The following is a 22,841-nucleotide window of genomic DNA, read 5'->3' as shown; positions in this document are numbered from 1 at the left end:
CTTATCTTCGATTCAAAGACTCAGGGGAAAATAATGGATTAGATAAGAGTATTCTTATAACATACAAAGACGTGTCGTCTGCTTTTAAGCAAAAATTCTTCTTTTTTTTTTAAAAAAAAAAAGATAAATAACATTGAACATAGAGAGAAAGTCAAAGTATTTCTGGTCTTTTGTTGATCGTTTCTATATTTAGAAATCCATTCATCGTTATATTTTCAATGGAAAATTTCAACCTCCCCCCCTTAGATGAATGTAAATGAAATCATTTTACACTCCCCGCATAGAAGGCGATGTTCAATTTTAATTTTTATTGTTAAATTAAAATTTATAAATTATGAACAAATGGTAGGCTGATTTTAGTCAAGTTACAAGGTTGTTTTCTATCTTAAAAACCGGCTCACATATCAGGCGTTTAAGAGAACTTTTTTGGGGGCATGATTATTCCATAATGTTAATTATTTAGAATTTTCATTTCGTTAGCCCCAAGTCTAATGCACGCAACTTTCAGAGACATTTTAGAAAGTACGCAACTTCCACAGCCGTTTTGGAAATCACGTAACTTTGTGGTGCAGAGCAGAATGTACGTAACTCTGAGAATCGTTTGGAACTCGCTTATGTTGGTTTTTTGTGTTTTTGCAAAATTCCCCTGTTAGAAATGTGAATTCGAATTACTCAAAAAAGTGTGAATGAATATACGTTGCAACTACAGAAGTGTAACTTCTGTTTGAGTCACACTGTAAAAGATGCAAGTATGGTGTAAAGTGTGTTGCGACTATAAGTCTGATAACTAAAGTGCAATTCTTGTAATTTCTATTCTTTTAACACTGTCTCTAGCGTAATAATTAGGCTGATATGCCGTTTGGAGAAAAAGAGGAACAAGTTATTAACTTGTAAGTACTGCATACCTATACTCTAGAATGATTTCAGCAGAAGGTACTGTTTTAGATTTAAAAAGACTGAATATTTTCTTAAAAACGGAATGATTTTCTAATTGTTTACAAATTGCTTAAATATACTAATCTGAATTTTTTATAACCCTAAAATATTTAGACAGTATCCAATTAATAAATTTATTGCAAAATTATCTCGTTTTCTAAAAAGATGTATAATCAGACTCAGTTTAATATTATTTATTTATTGTGAATTAATTATTTTTATTTATTACTAATTTATTAATTATTTATTTAGTTCAGTATTTTAATTAATACATAAAGCTTAATACAAAAATAATTTAAAATACTTAACCTACATTTAAATTTATTAAAATAATTTAATTTTAATTTCAAACCAAATTTTCTGAAACAATTTAAAAAATTTTTTGTAACGTTTGAATTTCATTTAAACAGATTAAAAAATTTAATAGAAAATTCAGACCAAATCTATGTATAACATTTTGGATTTAAAAAGGTAATATTATATTATTAGTAATATTCATATACAGTATATAATATACATTGAACTAAGAAAAAAGTATGTCAAACATATTTTTTTCGTTCACCATATATTTAGATAAAACTTTTTTCTCAGTGCTTAGAGAAAATATAAATTAAATATACACGGAGAGAAAAATCTGGCTTTTATAGTATGAAAGTAGTTCTTACTATTCCAGCATAAATTTTTCCTACAATTAGAGCAAGAATTCATGCGTTCTTAGCATGAAAGCAATTAATGATAAAAAGGTATGTTGAACATACTCTCATAGGAAGAACTTTATGCTCTTAAAGCAGGAGCGCCATGCGGCAAAAGTATAGAACACAGTCCTACTAGGATTGCAGGAGTTCTATGTTCTATGAAACATAGAAAACCCATAGAAATTTACTAACCCGGGCCAGAACAGGAAATCGGATCGGGGCCAGGTCGGTAATCGGGATGAAAAATGGCAATTTCTGCACGGGATGTTTAATCGAATTTAACGGCTCAAAATTATATTCTTTTAAACCAATTAAGGAACGATATTCTAAAATTGACGAACTTGTCGCAACATTTTTAAAATCTTTTAGTTTTTCGAAGTGCTTTTGGATCTGAGACTCCGTTTTGTTTAGCATTTATAGCATTTTTTACCCTATCAAATTCGATATTCAGATTTACGATTCAGAATTTTACATCAAGATCCTCATTAATTCTAAGAACCTTCGCTTTGTAGAATTCTGACAAAAATACGTTATTGGATTAGGCAATGGAGTATTTTAGCAAACTGATTCTAAAAATCGATTTCTAGAAAAGGACAAAAATACTTCTACCTTATAAAAACTAGTTCTTTAATTAGTATTCGGAGTACGGAAAAAAGTGTTTTTTTCTCATTTAAAGAACAACCTAACTTTGGATTTCTTTATTTTCGGTGCTTAATCATATAATTCCCCTTTCTCCCTAGCAAGCATGTCCTCATATTCTTTTTACTCATCTTTTTTTTTATTTTGTCTCCTTAGCTACCTCTTTTAAGTTCTTATGTTGTAAATCGATAATATAACGGCGAATTTTTGACATTTTTCCTCCGATTAGAGGGTAAGAGTGGAATTTTTCACTTTTGCATCACAAAAATGTCGACGAAAAATTGTAATATATTTTAAATTCATAAGTTCCATATACTTTCAAAACTCGCGAACAATCTATATGAGTTTCGTTTATTTAAATATGCCATAAGTTGACGTAACGTCAGTGTGGTGAGATGAAAATGAAAAAGAGATTTAAGTCACTAGTGGATGACATGAAGTTAGAGTGGAAAAAATGAGAATAAAAGAGAAAAGAGTTTATAATCTGCTTTCACTCTTATCTCTCCCTCTCTTCTACTACATCAGATAATTATAAGTAGACTTTTTAATTTAAAATCGTTTATATGAAAAATTGGTACTTTAATAAAGTTATGAAAAACGAATTTTTCATATAAATGATATTAAATCTCAGGAAAAAGTAATAAAATATAATTGAATTTTAATTAGAAATAGTAGAAAAAAATTGTACAAAACAAAACTCTCTTTGAGATTCCTTTTTTTTGAATTAAAATCGGTGACTAGAAATTAATATTTGCTATTTTCTGAATATCTAATATTAACTGGTTAAGGTTCTAGTAAACATGAAGTATGTTTGGCACTGTATATTATATATATGCATGGAATATAATATAATACTAGGATTCAGTAATGTTGGTCCACCAGCCTTAGTTGTGTTGAGTTGGGATCAAGTTATATAGCCACGAACGTCGTAATCCGTTACCATTAAATGTGGATACAAAAGCAGTTACACTCATGTCGTAGATTAGAAGTTTTAGCTGTTAACGGGAGGACAAAAGGAATTAAAACTTATACTAACTAACCCTACTGTTCTCACTATGTAGATAAAAATCTTTTAATTTCCCCTCTTATAAATCTTCGGCAGATAATTATTATTTAATTATATAAAATTCATTAGATTACAAATCAATCATTATATCATAAAGCATGTTTCCTAAAGTGGAAATAAAATTGGATTTAATTTATTTAAAATTGTTTCTTACATATCTAACGTCTGACTGAATTATTTATTATTACATATTAATATTAATATTAATAAATAATTATCAAATTATAATTGCTAAATGGCGTCTACTAATGTGCCAGTGCTATCGCCATTTGTGACAATTTTTTTATGTATTATATAATTGTTATACATATCCCAATATAATTGTTTAATGTAATTTCTTTTTGTGCCGTTAAGAAAGTTCAACCCATTAACATAACTTCAAACTAAAAAGTAGTTTTTAACAGAACTAAAAATATATTTAAAATTTATTACACCCAAATTTAACAGATCCAATTGTACAATTTTAGAAAAAAATTATTTTCAGTTAATTTGTTGTTAAATAATAATTACTAAACATTTTGTATTTTTTCTTAAAAGTTATAGTGAACAATTCTGATTTTTATGCAATTCTTACAAACAGTAGCTCATTTTGCTCTTTGAAAAATTTTCTACAATTCTGTTTGTTGAATTTTATTAAAAATATTTTGTTCAAAAGTTAATAAACAAATAAAATTTTTATTTCTTATATTTTTTAAATAAACCATTATTTAACAAAAACACAAAATCAGAATTGTAGAAAATCTTTCAAAGAGAAAAATATGCCATTGCTTATAAAAATTGGGGGTGTACTTCCGAAGTAGGGGTACCTCCGATCATAATGAAACTTGGTATTCTAACGTATTTTGGTCACTGAATTTAAAAAAAAAATACAAAATGTTTATTAATTATTATTTAACAACACATTTTAACTCAAAATAAATGTTTTCCAAAATTGTACAATTTGATCTGTCGAATTTGTGTGTGATAAATGTTAAATATATTTAAAAATATATATATCTTTAGTTTTGTTAAAAACTACTTTTTAGTTTAAGGTTATGTTAATGGGCCCTATAATATTTTCAATTTCATTTAATTTTATTAACTTAAAAATTGTTTATTTTTAAAAAAATTCAAATATATAAGAAGAAAAGTGATCGGCTAAGTTGGGAATGAAAATATTATAACAATTATTTGACAATTTTATTTATTGCAAATTCTCTGTCCTTCTACTAAATACTTTAGAAATTTTATTTACACTTATGTAAGATTAGCCGTTTTAGACAAATATGGACGAACAAAGGTTCAAAAGTTGTACACAAAAATTTTAGATGTCGCCACATAAATCAAATTGAAACTGCAAAGATTGTTATATTAATTAAATATTTTAATTTAATATTTCAACACAAATTGTGCTCCCTGCATGCTTCTGCCATCTGACGGCGACAGAACATAACGAAACATAAACAAATACTTCAAGTAATATTACTATACAATTTCAATATTCAGGTATAGAAGGACAACTAATACAATAGGGTGTAATAAATGGTTTATTATGACTAGACTTTTAGTCGACTGTATTGTTGTCATGTTCCCTTCTCTCCTTATTTTTCTTTTAGATTATATAATATTTTAATTTAAAATTTGAACGTAAAATAAATTAAATATCTATTTTAAAAAGATATATATATATATATATTTTTTTATTTATTTATTTATTTATTTATAAAAGGAATAAAAATTATTTCACATTTGTTAAATCATTAGAATAATATTTTTCATTGGAAAAATTAGGTAATTTATGATCGAAAGAAACAAAAATTATAATATATAATTTTTTATTTTTATTTCCAGCCATTTTTTAAAAAAGAAAAATTATTTTCAACATTTTTAAATTGAAATAAGAAATGAAAAAAATTTGTAATCTATTTTAAAAAGTATATATCAATTTGGAGAACTCTAATATTTATTTTTTAATGCTCCCTGCATGCTTCTGCCATCTGACGGCAGCAGGACGTAATGTACCAATCATTATATTACTTTCCTAATTTTCGATTTTCAATTGCGTTTTTGTATAAATTCAAGTATTTAATTTTAATATTCAGGTATAGAAGGACAACTAATACAATAGGGTGTCATAAATGGTTTATTATGACTTGCCTTACAGTCGACTCTATTGTTATTACATCTCCTTCTCTTCTTACTTTTTTTGGAATATTTAATATTTTAATTTAATATTTGAACGTAAAATAAATTAAATATTTGTTTAAAATATATATATATATATATATTTATTTATAAACGGGATAAAAATTATTTAACAATTTTTAAAGCATTAGAATAAAAATTTTCTTAAGAAAAATACAATATTTTTTTATTGAAAAAATTATGTAATTTATGATCGAAAGAAACATAAATTGTATACCACTTTTTATTTTTATTTCCATCCTTTTTTTAGAAAAGAAAAATTATTTTCAACATTTTTAAATTAAAATAAAAAAAGAAAAAATTTATACTCTACTCTAAAAAGTATATACTACTTTTGAGAATTCTAATATTTAATTTTTAATGCTCCCTGCATGCTTCTGCCATCTGACGGCGGCAGGACGTAATATACCTATAATTATATTACTTTCCTACTTTTCGTTTTGCAATCGCGTTTTTGTATTAATTCAAGTATTTAATTTTAATATTCAGGTATAGAAGGACAACTAATGCAATAGGGTGTCATAAATGGTTTATTATGACTAGACTTACAGTCGACACAACTGTTATTATTGTCACCTTCTCTCTTTATTTTTCTTTTAAAATATTTAATACTTTAATTTAATATTTTGACAAATTTCAATTTTTATTATATTACTGATGTTAATAGTGTTAAAAATTCATAATTCCAGTTGACTTTATTTTTGTTATGTCCCTTTCTCTTCTTATTTTTCTTTTGAAATATTTAATATTTTAACAAAAATTAACTTTTAGACCACAATTATAGAATTTTGAAATTCTTTCCTTTTTTTATTTATTTATTTAAGGTCGAAAATTTAATATTTTAATTTAATATTTCAACACAAATTGTGCTCCCTGCATGCTTCTGCCATCTGACGGCGACAAGACATAACGAAACATAAACAAATACTTCAAGTAATATTACTATACAATTTCAATATTCAGGTATAGAAGGTTAACTAATACAATAATAGGGTGTCATAAATGGTTTACTTTGACTAGACTTTTAGTCGACATATTTTAACTTAAAATAATTTTTTTCCAAAATTGTACAATATTGTCGATCTGTCGAATTTGCGTGTAATAAATTTTAAATATATTTTTAGTAATGTTAAAAACTACGTTTTAGTTTGAGCTTATGTGAATGGGTTGAACCTCCTTAATGGCACAAAAAGCAATTACATTAAACAATTATATTAAGAGGCATATCCTCATAATTTTATAATTCATAAAAAAAAATTGTCACAATTCAATGTTTTACAATTATGACATTTTCTTATCAAAAATTTGCGTAACAACAATAAATTTTAAATAAATATTAAAATTTTTTTTTTTTTATTATAAATCGGAAAATAAAAATGTTTTGATTTAAAAAAAATGTGTTGAGTAATTTTTCGAAATAAGAGTAATTTTATTGGTATATATTCAAAATTAAGTGTAAATAAATTTTTCCTTGTCGTTGTCGCTATTGGAAATTTGTTAACTTAATATAATAGAAGATTTTATAAGTTTTATGAAATTTTGTAAAAATGAATTATAACAAAAAAATATGCAGGCTCATAACTTGAAAATAATTCTGAATTTAAAACTGGAACATAACATTTGTATGAAATACTGTTATTATTTGGGGAAATTTGCAGTTATAAAGATTCTAATCTAATTAGTTTTGGTTATGCCTCTCGTAATTAGTTGGATAATTTCAAATAGTTAATGACAGCGCATTAATATTTGAATAATTAACTAAATGGGGCTTCTGCAATTGACAAAGAGATTGATGAATAATTTATAAATTTATGTACATGTATATATTAAATATTATATATCTATTTAATAATGGTTTAAATTTTAGTTTCATGAGTTATTAAACAACAAGTGCTCGTATTATATTCTTAATTTTTTATATTGTAAATTTTTAAAAAATTATTATTAAATTTTAGCCTCCAGTATACATAGATTTTTTTTTATCTCACTATACACAGGAATTTGTCAGTAAATCAGAATTTGTATGCTTGTATCGTGACATTGCGATCCTATTTGGCGATAATATAGGTACGTAATGCCAAGCTGCAATTATCTGTTCAATTTAATGGAGACATAATGTTTCGGGGAAAATATCGTTTAGCAAATAAAATGGAAAATTTTAGTTTTATGTTATTAATTTTATAATATCCGAATACTCTAAATATTTTTAACTCCCTTCTATATATTGCAGAATTTTTAATATGTATAAAATACAAAATTTTACGAACGATAATTAATTGCAATGATATTTTGTTCTAGGATAAAAAGTAAATTTTAATTTCGTCGAAATATAAATTTTACAATTTATAATAAAAAAAAATATATATATATAAATGTTATAATTTATATCAAAAATATAAATAATATATCTTACTTATAAAAATTATTTAAAATTTTTTTTCGATATTTGTTAACCTTTTAAAAATGTATTCTCTTTTTTTTTTGTTACAGTGAGATTACACGATAGTATACAAGAAGAAAACTTCCACTACCTCGTCTTTGACTTGTAAGTATAAGAAAAATATATAATTATAAATCTTTAGGCATAAAATTTTGTCCTTTTTATTTTAATACACTTTTAATATTTTTGTGAGAAAATTTTCTCTTATTAATTTTGTAATTTTAATTTTTCTAAACCCATTTATTTATTATTAGAAAATAGTATTTAAAACAAAGATGTAAATTGACAATAAAAAAAATGTACAATTAATTGCATCTGCAGTAATATTTGACTGTAACGACAAAATGTCATTTCTCAGAGAAATGCATTTCGATTTTGATGAGCGTAGAGAATAAAACGCATGAGGGCAGGTGAAACAACGAGGGAACACGTCAATCATAATTGGATTACCGGCCGAGGCAAAATTGCAAATCGATTTATGAATATAAATTGATTTTTTCTTAATTTCATCTGTTTTTTTATACATATATATAAATATAATCACTCACATGTGAGATATCAATTAAAAATGGTTGTTTTAATTCTGAATGAAAATTAATATTACTTAACAGTGTGCGTGATCAATTCAATGAATTTTACATTTTAATTACTTTCCAGATATTGGAAAATGGCGTGTAAAGAAAAATCTTTTATAATTTATAGTTTTTTTTTAAACCTTTTATACTCAGGAAAAACAATGGACATTTAAAAAAAGTTTTTATAGTTTTTAAGGCAGCTGATTACGAATCTGTGGTCAGTTTTCTAAAATTCAAAATGGCGGATCCAATATGGCGATTGAAAATTTTAAAATCGTTTATAGGTCGCGGATTTTAAAAAACTGACATTGGATTCGTAATCCATGACCCCAAAAACCCCCGAGTAACAAAGTTCAAAGTATTTCGAACGATTTTTAAAAATCGTCGCCATATTGAATCCGCCATTTTGAAATTTAGAAATATTAACTAACTAAACTGAGTTAATCGTGAGCAGGGATTCGAGTTGCCTTATTTTGGCCTAAATTTGCAAAAGATCGAATTATTAAAATCTTAAATTCCATAAAGTCAAAAAACCATTTGATCGAATTTTAAAAAGTTCGAATTACAAGAAAAAGGAATATTTGGAAATTTGAATTATCAAAATATTGTTATGTCATATTTTAAATAATTTTTAATTTTACCTAAGCTGAACTTATAATTGTACCCTGATCTAATTCCTTAATTTAACTTAGTTAAATTAACTAAGTGGGGGAAAGGATTATTAAATGAATGTTTATTAAAATACAATATGAAAATTATTTATTTAAAAATGTTAAATGTTCTCAATTATTAAGACAATCAAACAATCCTTATTTTTAAAGATTCATATTATTTACCTTTAAATAAACTTTGTAATGACTCTTCAATTAGTTGAACACCGGGTCTACTAAGATTATATCTTCTAAGTCGTAAAAGTTTTATCACCTTATTGACACAGGTATTTTTAGGCTGACGAAAACTTCTGAATATGTAAAATTTTCACTTGTGAACTATGATGACATTTGTGTATCTTCAATGTATATTTTAAAAAACTGTTTATTACACTCGTTATAATGAACTCCGTGCTTATAATTTGGGACTCGATACTATGATCTTTTTACGTATAATTTGGGACTGCCTTGTTAGTGAAAGGTCTCCCATTATATAGTAATATTTTCCAATGTATTTCTCGCAGCGGGACCAGTTCGCCTCTATGGGTAGATTCAATGTCGGGACCTCACAGACACGAAAAATCTTTATTGCTTTTTCTGTTAGTAGTGGTGACTCCATAATAGATTTCCTGCTTTTTTAGATCGTCTTTTTAAATATTAAGAACATCACACATTTATGAAATATAACAATTTTACATATTGATTTATATTAATTACATTGATTATTTCTGATAACAATACATTTGTTATTTACAAATATTTGTTTACAAATATTTGTTTATTTATAAACGCTTATTTATAATTTAATATTACAAAAATATTTATTTTATTAAAATTAATTATTAACAATTATTATTTATTATTAAAAAAATGTGACGGTGACATGATTATATTATATATTTGTTTATTTATAAATATATTTGTTTATTTATAAATATATTTGTTTATTTATAAACAATTGTTTATCCACAAATATTTGTTTACAAATATTTGTTTATTAAAGAACAATTATTTATTTACAAATATATTTATTTATAAAAGAATTTATTTTATATAAATATTTATTTATTAATTATTATTATTTTTATAAAAAATGTTACGGTGACGTGACAATATCAAATTATTAAAAGTTCGAATAATTAAAAAATCGAATTGTTAAAGTTTTGAATTGCCAAAAAATCGAATTTTTAGAAATTACAATAATTGAAAAGCTTGAATTATCAGAAAATTGAATTTTAAAATGATAGAAATTGTTAAAAGATCGAATTTCTAATTGGAGAAATTTTCAAATGTTCGAATTAACAAAAGATCGAATTTCTAAAAGTTCGAATTATTAAGGGATCGAATTTATGAAAATTTGAATTTTTATCTGACCGAATTTCCAAATATTTCAATTGTCAAAAAAAATCGAATTTTTTTTACTTATGTTAGTTTAGTTTCTATGTTTTATGTATCCTTAAAAAGTAGGATTTAATTAATAAAATAATTTAAATAAATAAAGTTAGAATAAATGAATTGTATAATTAAAAAAATTGGAAAATATTTTCAATTTTTAGAGTTACTGGCGGAGAACTCTTTGAGGACATTGTTGCCCGAGAATTTTACAGTGAAGCTGACGCTTCTCATTGTATTCAACAAATTCTAGAAAGTGTTCACCACTGCCATCACAACGGAGTCGTACACAGGGATCTTAAGGTTATTATAATAATAATAATAACAAATTATAAAACGTCTAATAAAATATGTGACGCATTACGAAGAAAGAGGCGTTAGAAACAGAAAATTATAGGTTTTGTTTCGAAAAAACTGACTTTGATATTACAGAAACAAAAAGAGATTTTTAATCGAGGTAAAACTGTCGTAAACATAACCTATAATTCGTTTTCTTTCTAAAGTCCTCTTTATTGTGACAATATTAATTTTGTTAATTAGAATTATTTGTTAAATTTTTTATTCTTAGTTTTCAAAGAAATAATACTGAAATCCCTAATATTTATTATTTCAGCCTGAAAATTTGCTTCTCGCTAGTAAAGCAAAGGGGGCAGCTGTAAAATTAGCAGATTTTGGATTAGCTATAGAAGTTCAAGGTGACGTTCAAGCATGGTATGGTAAGTAACAATTTCTATTCTATTTATTATTTCATATTTTAATTTAATCTATTGGATAATTTTTATTAAATTATTTGAAATTAATTAGAATATATTTTGGAGAATTTTGTGCATTAAATTTTGAAGAGTAGAGTGTAACGCGTATTGATTGGTATTCTCACGCGTTACCCTCTACTCAATATAGAGACAGGGCGCCCAGAATTTTCAACTTTTTTTTTTATTAAAATTAAAGTTTCACAAAGATTTGGTTAGGTAAAAATTATTATTATTATTATTATTATCGGAAAAAAAATGCTTCAAATATTATACTTTTTTTGCAAAACAGGTTTCGCAGGAACGCCCGGCTACCTCAGTCCAGAGGTTTTAAAAAAGGAACCTTATGGAAAACCAGTAGATATTTGGGCATGTGGGGTGATCCTTTACATTCTATTGGTCGGTTATCCTCCATTTTGGGACGAGGATCAACATCGGTTGTATCAACAGATCAAACAAGGATCGTACGACGTAAGTTATTATTATTATTATTATCATTATTATTACAGTCAACCATCCCAGTAAACCCGGTCAGCGCGGAAAGGGGCAATGTTTTTCCAAGAACTGGGATTCCCCCACTTTCGACTCGCTGGTACATATTATACAGGCACTACTGAGATCAAAGTATATAAAATTCGAAAGACAATAGTAGTGGGGGAAAAGCTCGCTCCACAAACTGGGGAAGCGGCTTTACTGGGACGGTTAACTGTATTATTATTATTTAAAAACATTTTTTTTTACGGAAAGTAATTTTTTCATAACTAAAATTATGGATTAGCATTATTAAAAAAAATTTTGAATTTGAAAAATCGCAAAAAAATGTGTGTATATTCTATACGGAGAAAAAAACCAGGGCTTTGTAGCACGGAAGTAGTTCGTGAATTTTTCACCCGGCGCTTTTCTTCCCCGTAAAGTATGAATTCTGTAGCGATGAATATCTGTACTACAAGTCCAAGTCAGATGTGCTTTGGTAGCAAGAAATCGTGCTGCGTTCGTAGCGACGCCACGCGAATAACGCGAGTACTATCAAGGTGCTTCTTTTCCACGAGTTCCGCCCTATTTCGGTAAGAAGAGCTTCTTGCAAATACACTTTCCTGCAAACGTTTGAGAGAACGTATTTTAAAAATTCAATTTAAAGCCATTTATGGTATATAACTGCAAAATTGTTTCTAATAAATAAACTATAATGGGTAAAAGAAGTCTGATCAATTTAATTATTGAATAATATAATAATAGTATGATAAAAGTGAATAAAAGTAATATTATAAAGTGAAATGTAAAAAAAAGGTAATTTTCTCAAACGTTTGCACAAAAGTGTATTTGCAAGAAGCTCTTCTTACCGAAATAGGGCGGAACTCGTGGAAAAGAAGCACCTTGATAGTGCTTGCGTTATTCGCGTGACGTCGCTACGAATCCAGCACGATTTCTTGCTACCAAAGTACATTTGACTTGGACTTGTAGTACAGATATTCGTCGCGTAGAAAGCGTATGAATTCATACTTTATGGGGCAGAAATGTGCCGGGCGAAAAATTCACCAACTACTTCCGTGCTGCAAAGCCGGAATTTTTTTCTCCGTGTACAGTTAACTGGCTTTTTTTTACCGAATTAACTATCACGCAACACTGTTTACATCTAAAAAGGTTTGATTAAAGACCTACAGATGGCAGCAGTTTATTTTACTGTTGTATATGGCAGTTTTAATGCTTGAACTAATCTGAGGTTAGGTTTCCTAATTAGGTAAAATTAAAATTAATTTTTATTGAATTTTTTTTTATATAATAGAAAATTCAACATAATTGTTTTGTATTAAAAGTTAATTTTTTGCAAGTATTTTCGCTATTCCAAAAATCATAAATATAATCTAAAATTTTTTTTTGACGTAAGGTCACATGAATAATGAAAAATAAATGTAAAATTATGCAAAGAAATTTGTCAAATTTAAAGAGGTTACATAATTTTCTTCCTTTTTTTGCAAAATTCATTCTAGTATCCAACGCCAGAATGGGATACTGTCACACCAGAGGCAAAGAATCTCATCAATCAGATGCTCACAGTGAACCCCAGCAAAAGGATCACCGCCAGCGAGGCCCTCAAACACCCATGGATCTGCGTACGTGTTTTACATATTATTCTTTCAATTTTCACACATCACGTCTTGGAAATAAATTTCAACGCTAACGATAATCTTCTTTATTTTTGTATTACAGCAACGAGAACGTGTTGCATCTGTTGTCCACAGACAAGAGACTGTAGACTGCTTGAAGAAATTTAACGCTAGGCGTAAATTAAAGGTAAGAATTTTGATTTTATTATTAACATTTTTAAAGTATTATTTTATTTCTCATTGCGGTAGTGTAATATTTTGGAAGGAGATAAGTCCTACTATTTTAATGGTTAATTCCTGTGTTATTTATCAGGAAAGGGAAGTCAGGGAATTTAAAAACAAGGAGGAGGTCCTTTATGTTTATATTTCATAAACATTTTGCTTCCTCATTGTGTGAAGCAAAAAATTTGCTTCCTCGTGGAGGAAGCTATGAATTTCTCTAATTCAATTAATTAATTTAAAACATTTCGAGTTAAAAACTGATTTAAATTCATTAAATTTTTTTGAAAAATTCAGAAAATTTTAATTCATTTTGGGTGTAATATATACTTTATATATACGAATCGATTTATTTCAATGCAAAGAATTCAATTATTTTATGTATTAACTTGAATTTAAAAAAACACTAAATTTTTTAGCTAAAACATGAATTTTTGATTTTTCAATTTTTATTAATTCTTAAAATTTAAATCAAATTTATATTTTATATATACCAATCAATTTGTTTTAATATAGAGAATAAAATTATTTCATATATAAACTTGAATTTTAATAAACACAACATTTTTTAGCTAAAATGTGAATTTTTGATTTCTTTAACTTTCATTAATTCTTTAAATTTCAATCAAATCTATACTTTATATATAATAATTGATTCGTCTTGACGTAAAGAAGACGATTATATTATATATTACCTTAAATTTTTCTATTTAAAAATTTTATCAATTAAAAAAAAAATTTTTGAAAAAAGGCGATAAAATATTTTTTTTGGGGGTATTTTTAAAAATCCTCTCGTCATTTTTGAGAGATTAATGTGATAAATAAGCCTACCAAATTTTACCTAAATCCATTAAAACCTGTTAAAGATATCGTGTTCACAAAAACGATCCACACATACATACATCCGGACAATTGATCAGGATCTCATATAACATGTTTCTATATAGAGGAAAATTTGTTTTCACCATTTTCAAAAATTTTTATAAACTAAAGGACTACAAAGCTTCCTCCACGAGGAAGCAAAAGTGTTTGAAAAATGTTGGAAAAATAGATTTGCTATTATAAGGTACTTAAAATGTTCTTGTGTTAATACTGCCGCACCAACAAGAATAACCGTATCTGCATTTAGGATGAGTCACCTACTTGCCACTGCCACTGCCACCAATAAGTGACTTAACCAAAATGTAGTTACTGCTACTCTTGTTGGGACGGCAGAATAATGAAAGTGTCCAGTGACCCTTAAAAACCTTGAATTGACCTTGAATTTATTTTTTTTACCTTAAAAATATTTAAATCACATTGAATTTTAAAACTAAACCTTGAATTATTAAAATTTTATGAAATAATATTGACAGTTTAAAATACTATAAAAATTTTAATTTAACATAAACGGTTACAATTTAAAATTAAAAGGAAAAATTTAGATCCAAAGAATTAAATGTAATGACAAAAAATGCTAATCATCAAAATGCATTTAAAATTCATGCAATTATCTTATTAAATTTCTGATTTCCAACATCAAATTGACACATTTTTTTACTATTATTAGCAATCAAAATTTTTGAAAATATTTAAAAATAATAGAATTTTTGAAGATTAACAAGTTATGTTTTTAGAAATAATTGAATTTCAGGCGATTTTAAATTGAAATTTTTTTGTAAATTCATAGTCCTGAATTTTTTTTTTAATTTCAAAGAATAATTAAATTTTTGAAAATTTCTGATTCAAAATTTGACCTTGAAAACCAGAGAAACAACGTTAATTTAGTTACGCCTTGAATTTTTAATTCAATCTTGAAATTTTTTCATAAATTCGCACTTTAATTTTCTTTTAAATTGAAACTTGCGATGAATTGTTCTAAATTTTTAGTCTGCCTTGTTTTTCTTGAAAAAATGAAAATTTGCCTAAGAATTTGTGAAAACAAGTTTGATTAAAAAAAATACGAATTATAAAAATCAAAAATTGTGCAAGACAGTATTAGGAAAACTTTAAAAATTCTCTCTGTTACCTTTTTTCTGAAGTATTTATATTTCCCAAAATAATGAATAATTTCTGATCGGAAATCAAGTAGAACAAAGTATCCTTAAGAATTTTCACATTAGAATTTTAATAAAGTAAGAATTGTTTTTTTAAAACTAGGAATAACCGTGAAAAAGCCTTGAATTTTGTTCGCTTTTAGTGGCTAACCTTAATAATTAAATTTTTAAAAATTTATTAAAAATGATTGATTTGGCGAAGAATTTTAGATAAAACTTTATAAATAGTTAAATTTTCGAATAGTTTCTTTTAAGATTCTTAGGCTTAATTGAATTACAGAAGATTTTAATTTGGAATTTTTGTTAATTTGAATTGCTGAAATTTTTTTTTTTAATTTTTGACAATAATTGAGTTTTAGAGAATTTTGATTTAAAAATTTTTGCAAATAATTGATATTTCGAAGAGTTTTTGTTAAAATTTTTTTTATTAATTACATTTTCGAAGTTTGGCAGTTAAATTTTTTGCTAATGATTAAATTTTGTTAAATTTTTGAAAATAATTGATATCTCGAAAATCTGTAATTAAATTTTTTTGATATTATAATTGAATATTGAAAGAGTTTATAAAAATTTCAAATATAATTCAATTATCGAATAATTTATTAAAAATTATGAAATAATAAAGTTTTTTTTTAAATAATAATAATTTAAATTATATTTTTGAAAATAATTGAATTTTTGAACATATTGAGTTTTTGAATATATTAAATTAAAAGAATTGTTTAATAATTGAAATTACGTAAAATTAAAATTTGATTGAAAGCTTTGAAAATAATTGAATTTTTTACTAAGAATTTTATAAAAACTTTTGAAAATATGTAATTGAATTTTTTTTATAAATTTGAATTGTTCTTTATACAATGTTTGTTCAAAATAATTTTCCTTTGGTCAAATTTTCATTTATCACAATTTTTTAAAAATAAAATCACTTTTAATAGAAAAGAAAAAAATTCAAAAATTTCAAGGAAAAAACACAAAATATTGTCTCGAAATCAGGAAAAATTATAATGAAATCTTTGTGTCAACCCTTTTTATTTATCGTTAGTGATTAAGAAATTATTATGAATGAAAAACCAAAAGATAATTTTTTTCGGTACCTTTTTTTTTCTAATTTCTCAAGAGTTGCATTCTAAAAATAAAACTTTGACCAGAAATTATTTTTCTCATCTGTCGCTTGTTTAAAATCAATGTATTATTTATTGAGTTGTGAGTTCATGAAATTTGCATCTATATTGTACATCTCGACCGTGAACCCTGGCCTCGCAGACTCTCTGCTCCTTCATATTAATGTCAAATATGGTCTCAACTCAAAAATATATATTTCTCCTCACAGGGACATAAAATTCAAGGATATATAGAAAAAAAAAATCATAACATATAAATGTAGCAAACAAAAAATTTTCATCATGTTTACAAAAATTAATTTCATTTAATTTATATCTTTTTAATTTTCGCTCCTCTACACTAAATAGGCGAAAAATTTGAAATTACATATAATTTTGATTAATAATTGTAATTATTACTGATAATAGTAATAATTGTTTTTAATTAGTGTAAAAAAATAATTTTTTTACAAATTCTTCAAAATTATTTGAGATTCCAGTTTACTGAAATTAAAATGAGTTGAAACTTGGTCTCTAATAATAAAATTTTGAATTTTCTCTTTGTTTTTGAAATGATGAAGATTGAAACGATTATTTTTGGAAATCCAGATTTATTGAGTAAAATCATGGTGTCCCTTCTTTAAGACGTCACTGTCACTGATTGTGGACACAATATTATTGTCACAAGTCAGTTGGTCTCGAATTCTTGTTGTGACACGAACAACACGAGAAAGTGACGCGTTTCAAGATCTAAATCACTTTCGTGCAACAATTTCAATTTCTTATAATCTCTTAAATATCTCACAAAACAATTATCTCTAAACTTCCATTACGTTACGCAATTATTTTTACCAAAAGAATTTTAAAAAAATTAAAAATATTTATATCATAGTTTCGAAATTAAAAATAAAAACATTGGTAATTTTATTATTAAAATCGAGAAAAATTTAAAACGAATATAATTACAACTATAAAATTATTTAAATATTTTAACTAATTAAAAATTATGATATGTTTCGAATTTTTTTTTTTTTTTTTTTTTTTTTTTTGTTATAAATTTAACGATACACTTTTTACTTAATTAATATTTGCGATCTTGAGTAGCAAGAAAAGATAATTGATATTTGGAAACAGAATTTTTTTGTTTTTATGAACAAAAACGTTTTGAAGGAAATTTAAAATAAAAAAATTTTTTTATTGAATTAAAACTTCTTTGAAAATAAAAAATAATAAAATGTGAAGATAACGATCACTTTGAGTTAATGTTGTTGTCATTGTCATAAAAATTTGTTTAATTATAATTTCGATGGTAAAAACTTTTAAAAATAAAACCAGTTAAACTATCTTTTAACTTTTTATATTTTTTTTGAAAAATAAAGTAAATATTGTACTCATTTCTTTAGCGAAGAAAACTATTCATAATTTCTAATCTTATTTGAGTTAATAATTTTCTTACGTGTCTAATCGTGACTAATACGACTCTCTTTATGGAGTTTTATCTGTAATAATTGTAATTTAACGTTTTAACCCTTCATTTTTTTTAATTTCTTTTTTTACTACTTAAATAAAAAGAAGTGTATTTTATTGCAACAATTTTTGTTATCTAAAATATTTTCTTTTAATAAATTTCATTTTTAGACGAATTTGCATTTTTCGAATTAGCATTTGACAGAATTTCTTTTTGAACTAATTTTTACTTAATAAAATTTTTAGGTATCGAATTTTTCTTCGAAAGAATTTTTAATTTTACAGAATTTCTATTTACCAACATTTTAATTTGAAAAATTCGAATTTATTTATTTATTTAGATTTAAAATTTAATCGAATTCTCATTCAACAGAATTTTAAATGATAGAATTTTCATTTATCAAAATTTAATTTTATTCTTTTTTTTTATTAATAAATTGACAAATAGTTGTAAAAAAATTGGCCTTAAATTTTCATTAGTAGAAAACAGAAATTTTGTTGTTTTAATATTTTTTTTTTGTCTCAAAGTGATCTTTATCATCACAATTTATTATTTTAAAGATAACCGAGTAATAAACTTAAAATTTTCTTTCATTCTTTGAAAATAACAAACTATAGTTGTGATTATGGTTTGAAAAAGCCATGTTGTTGAATTTAAAAAAAAAATGATAACTGACGCTCTTGAACAGAATGAAAAAAAAATCTCCCTTCAATTGAATGTTAAATTCAAAATTGATTTTCTACACTGAAGACTCGTGACATTTCTTGGCAATATATCGACATGAAGGCATTGATAAACAAACTCATCTTTTGCAGGCAGAATGAGGCCACAATTCCTGAGGTTAAGAGACAATATTTTGGAGAAATATTTTTCGAAAAAAAAAAAAAAAAATGAAATTGATTTTATGTGTTTTAGTATATTTGTACGGGATCAGACTTAAAGTACTATGACTTTGAAAATTAAAATTTAATAGCTATGTCAATTTTCTATTAATTCTAATCATAAATGATGTCATTTGAAGAGCATTTCAATTTGATTTCGTTGTAATGTTGCAAGAAAAATATTTTCGTTTATATTAGTGATAGATTTGTCCTTAAAGTTGAGGAATTTATATGAAAAATTTTACATTTTCAAAAAAAATTTTGAACTTTATATTCGTTAATTATAATATTGAATGAAATATTTATTTGACTCAAATAGATCATCGAATAAATATTTATTTGTATAAAATAATTATTATTTGAGTCAATTACATAGTATTTGTTTCAAATACAAAAATTATTGAATTAAATAAATTGTATGTGAATCAATAATTTCTGTATTTGAAGCAAATATAATTTAATTGACTGAAATAATAATTATTTAATACAAATAAATATTTATTTGTTAATAGTTGTTTGCGTTAAAAACTATTTTTAAAGGTTATGTTATTGTCACCATCCTCATTAAAATTGTTTTTTTTTTTTTTTTTTTTGTAATTTACATTGTTATTAATTTTGCCTCTCATAATAATAATAACAATTTATTGAATATTTAATTTATTTCTCTGCGCTATTTCAACAATAATGTTATAATGATATTTAAAATTTTATTTTCTACAATTTGTTATGACCTAATTCAGTGATTATTGAAAATATCCTTATATACACTATAAATAAAAAAAATAAACAAAAAAACATTTTTCAGACAAAAATTAAAAATTTTTCATTCTAATAAATTATTTCTTTAAAAATCGTTTATTATAAACGTTGCGTATTTGAGCATCGTCACTATCCCTCTATATTAATTAAAAGCCCTTGAAATGTCTTTGAAATTGTAAATTAATTTATAAAACTGAATAATTAATATTGAAATAATTTTAATTGACAATTTTTATTATTTTCAACAGGGCGCCATTCTGACAACGATGATAGCAACGCGGAACTTTTCCAGTAAGTATGATACACAGGGTAAGTACCTCCGGCCCTCTTCAGCGTTTCATCGACTAGGACAAATTCTGTATTCACTTCTTATTCATTTGTGTACCTTTTAACCCTCTCTGCCTTCTCAAGTGTGACAATTAACATATTCTCTAAAATCGTCTATTCGAGCGGTACATATGCGAATATGGAAATCGTAGTGTACTATTTTGCATCAAAGTAGGAAGAGATGGAGAGAGTTAGCTGGAGCAGGCAGAGATATATATATATATATATATATATATAAACCCTCCTATTAATCTATCCATCCAAACATGCATCACCATAGATTGCAAAACATATATATATCACACTACACTCTTCATGCCACTCTCTTTATATAGCAAAAACCGTAAAATCAGCCGTGCTATATGCTTTATCTCCATTTTCTGTAAACTGTCGATTCTCATCGAGAATCCATCTCTTTTCAATACACAATATCCGCACTTGCGGAGCTTATATTGTAAAACTCGTAAATATTTTCCATTCACATCCATTTGAAATCTAAATTGACGGAGTTTCTTAAATCAAACATATATATGTGAATTTTTTTTTAATATTTATATTTTTTTTTAATCTTGAATCTTTTTTAAATAGAAATTGATGAAATTTTAAAATATATGGAATTTATTTTTTAAGTTCTCAATTGGAAAAATGGTAGAGAAAAAATCTTGAACTCCAAAAACATTTTTTTTTTTAAGTAAACTTTTATGCTAACGTATTTTTTATTGATTCTAATTTTACTTTTATTTTCACTTCCATTGATTTCATTTTTCAATTTTATTTTCATTTTCACTGATTTTGATTTTTACTTTTATTTTTGCTTTTACTTCCACTGATTCTCATTTACAGTTTGACTTTCATTTCTTCTTTCGCTCATTAGAAATTAGTGAAAGTGACAATTAGAATCAGTGGAAGTGAAAGTGAAAATTATAATTAGTGGACAAGGAAGTGACAGTGAAAGTAAAAATGAGAGTGAAAATTATAATCTGTGAAAGCAGAAGTAAAAAAAACTAGAATCAGTATCCACTTCCAATATTTCGCAATTTTATTTTTTTTCTTTCATTTTTAATTCCACTAATTCTTATTCTCGCTATCAATTTTATTTTCACTTTCACTAATTTCAAATCTGTGGAAGAGGAAATGAAAGCGGAAGTGCAAATTTGAATCAGTGGAAACAGAAATGAAATAAAAAATCAGTGGATGTAAAAATTAGAAGCGTCAGTATCAAAACTGCACAAAAATTTTTCTAAAAAGAAATGAGAATCATTGAAAGTGAAAATAAAAATAAATAATAATGGAAAATGAGAAGCAGTGAAAGTCAAAATGAGAGTGAAAATTAAAATTAGTGGAAGTGTAAATGGGACGCATAATTATGTTCTAAATATCATTAGTTAGAATTTTCATTTTATCAAATTTCATTTGTCATAATTATTTTTGAGCCGAATTTTTATTTGTTCGAATTAGTATTTTACAGAATTTTCATCAAAACGATTTTCTATATTACAGAATTTTTATATAACCAAAAATTCACTTCAAAGAATTTTTATTTGCTCGAATTTTTATTTAACATAATAGATATATTTTAAAGAAATTTTATTGGGTAGAATTTCATTGCATAGAATTTTCATTTGTTCGAATTATTATTTGATATAATTTCCATATAACCGTAATTTTTATATTTTCATTTTTCAAAAAACCTTTTTTTACCATCAGTCAGTAAGGTAGGTTTCTATGTCGGTAAATTTTTTATTTTCAAAAAAAAAATTCACTATCAGTCGGTAAGGTAGATTTCTGTGTCGGTAATTTTTTAAACGGAAAATCATTTAACAGAATTTCTGATTGATAGAATTTTTACTTGTCCGAAAAAACAATCGACAGAAAGATTTCGGAATTTTTAAAATCAACCAATGAAAAATTATTCATAAAATTGTGATTGGTTGATTTTAAAAATCGCTCCGAAATCTTACTGTCGATTGTTTGTTCGACCATTTGCAATTTCGGACAAATAAAAATTCTATCAATTAGAAATTATTCTGTTAAATGATTTTTCGTTTAAAAAATTACCGACACAGAAATCTACCTTACCGACGGATGGTGAATTTTTTTGACAAATAAAAATTTACCGACATAGAAATCTACTTTACCGACTGAGGGTGAAAAAGGTCTTTTGAAAAATGAAAATATAAAAATTACGGTTATATGAAAATTATATCAAATAATACCTCGAACAAATGAAAATTCATCTGAAAGAAAATTCTATCCAATAAAAATTCTGACAAATAAAAATTCTGTGAAGTGAATTTTCGGATATGTAAAAATTCTGTAATATAGAAAATCGGTTTGATGAGAATTCTGCAAAATACTAATTCGAACAAATAAAAATTCAGCTCAAAAATAATTATGACAAATGAAATTTCATAAAATGAAAATTCTAACTAATGATTTTTAGAACATTCCGTATATTTAATTTACATCAAATTATCTTATTTATTGTCAGAATCATTTTGGATCAAGATTTTTTTTCTACAAAAATAAGACGGAAATGTAATTAAAATTAGTGATTTATTTTTGTTTAAATATCTCGAGAGTGGCACAAGGAACTTGATTATAATTATTTTTTCTT

General features: G+C 25.0%; 1 protein-coding gene across 12 annotated transcripts in view; it reads left to right on the top strand.

Moving 5' to 3' along the window:
• LOC127284003 (calcium/calmodulin-dependent protein kinase type II alpha chain) overlaps positions 1–22,841 on the top strand; it is a 194,742-nt gene that overhangs the window by 112,932 nt on the left and 58,969 nt on the right. For all 12 annotated transcript variants that reach the window (XM_051309257.1, XM_051309256.1, XM_051309266.1 and 9 more), the window contains exons 4-10: positions 8,011–8,065; positions 10,742–10,880; positions 11,191–11,293; positions 11,619–11,797; positions 13,315–13,437; positions 13,535–13,618; positions 20,146–20,188. In XM_051309257.1, the coding sequence (XP_051165214.1) occupies positions 8,011–8,065; positions 10,742–10,880; positions 11,191–11,293; positions 11,619–11,797; positions 13,315–13,437; positions 13,535–13,618; positions 20,146–20,188 (726 nt within the window). The remainder of the gene's footprint in view (positions 1–8,010; positions 8,066–10,741; positions 10,881–11,190; positions 11,294–11,618; positions 11,798–13,314; positions 13,438–13,534; positions 13,619–20,145; positions 20,189–22,841) is intronic.

This window comes from Leptopilina boulardi, unplaced genomic scaffold (genome assembly GCF_019393585.1).
Source record: "Leptopilina boulardi isolate dan_hultmark-lab unplaced genomic scaffold, ZJU_Lbou_2.1 LbouV2_316, whole genome shotgun sequence".
Classification (NCBI taxonomy): Eukaryota; Metazoa; Arthropoda; class Insecta; order Hymenoptera; family Figitidae; genus Leptopilina; species Leptopilina boulardi.
Note: the sequence above shows the minus strand (reverse complement) of the source record. Positions and strands in the feature narration are given on the sequence as shown.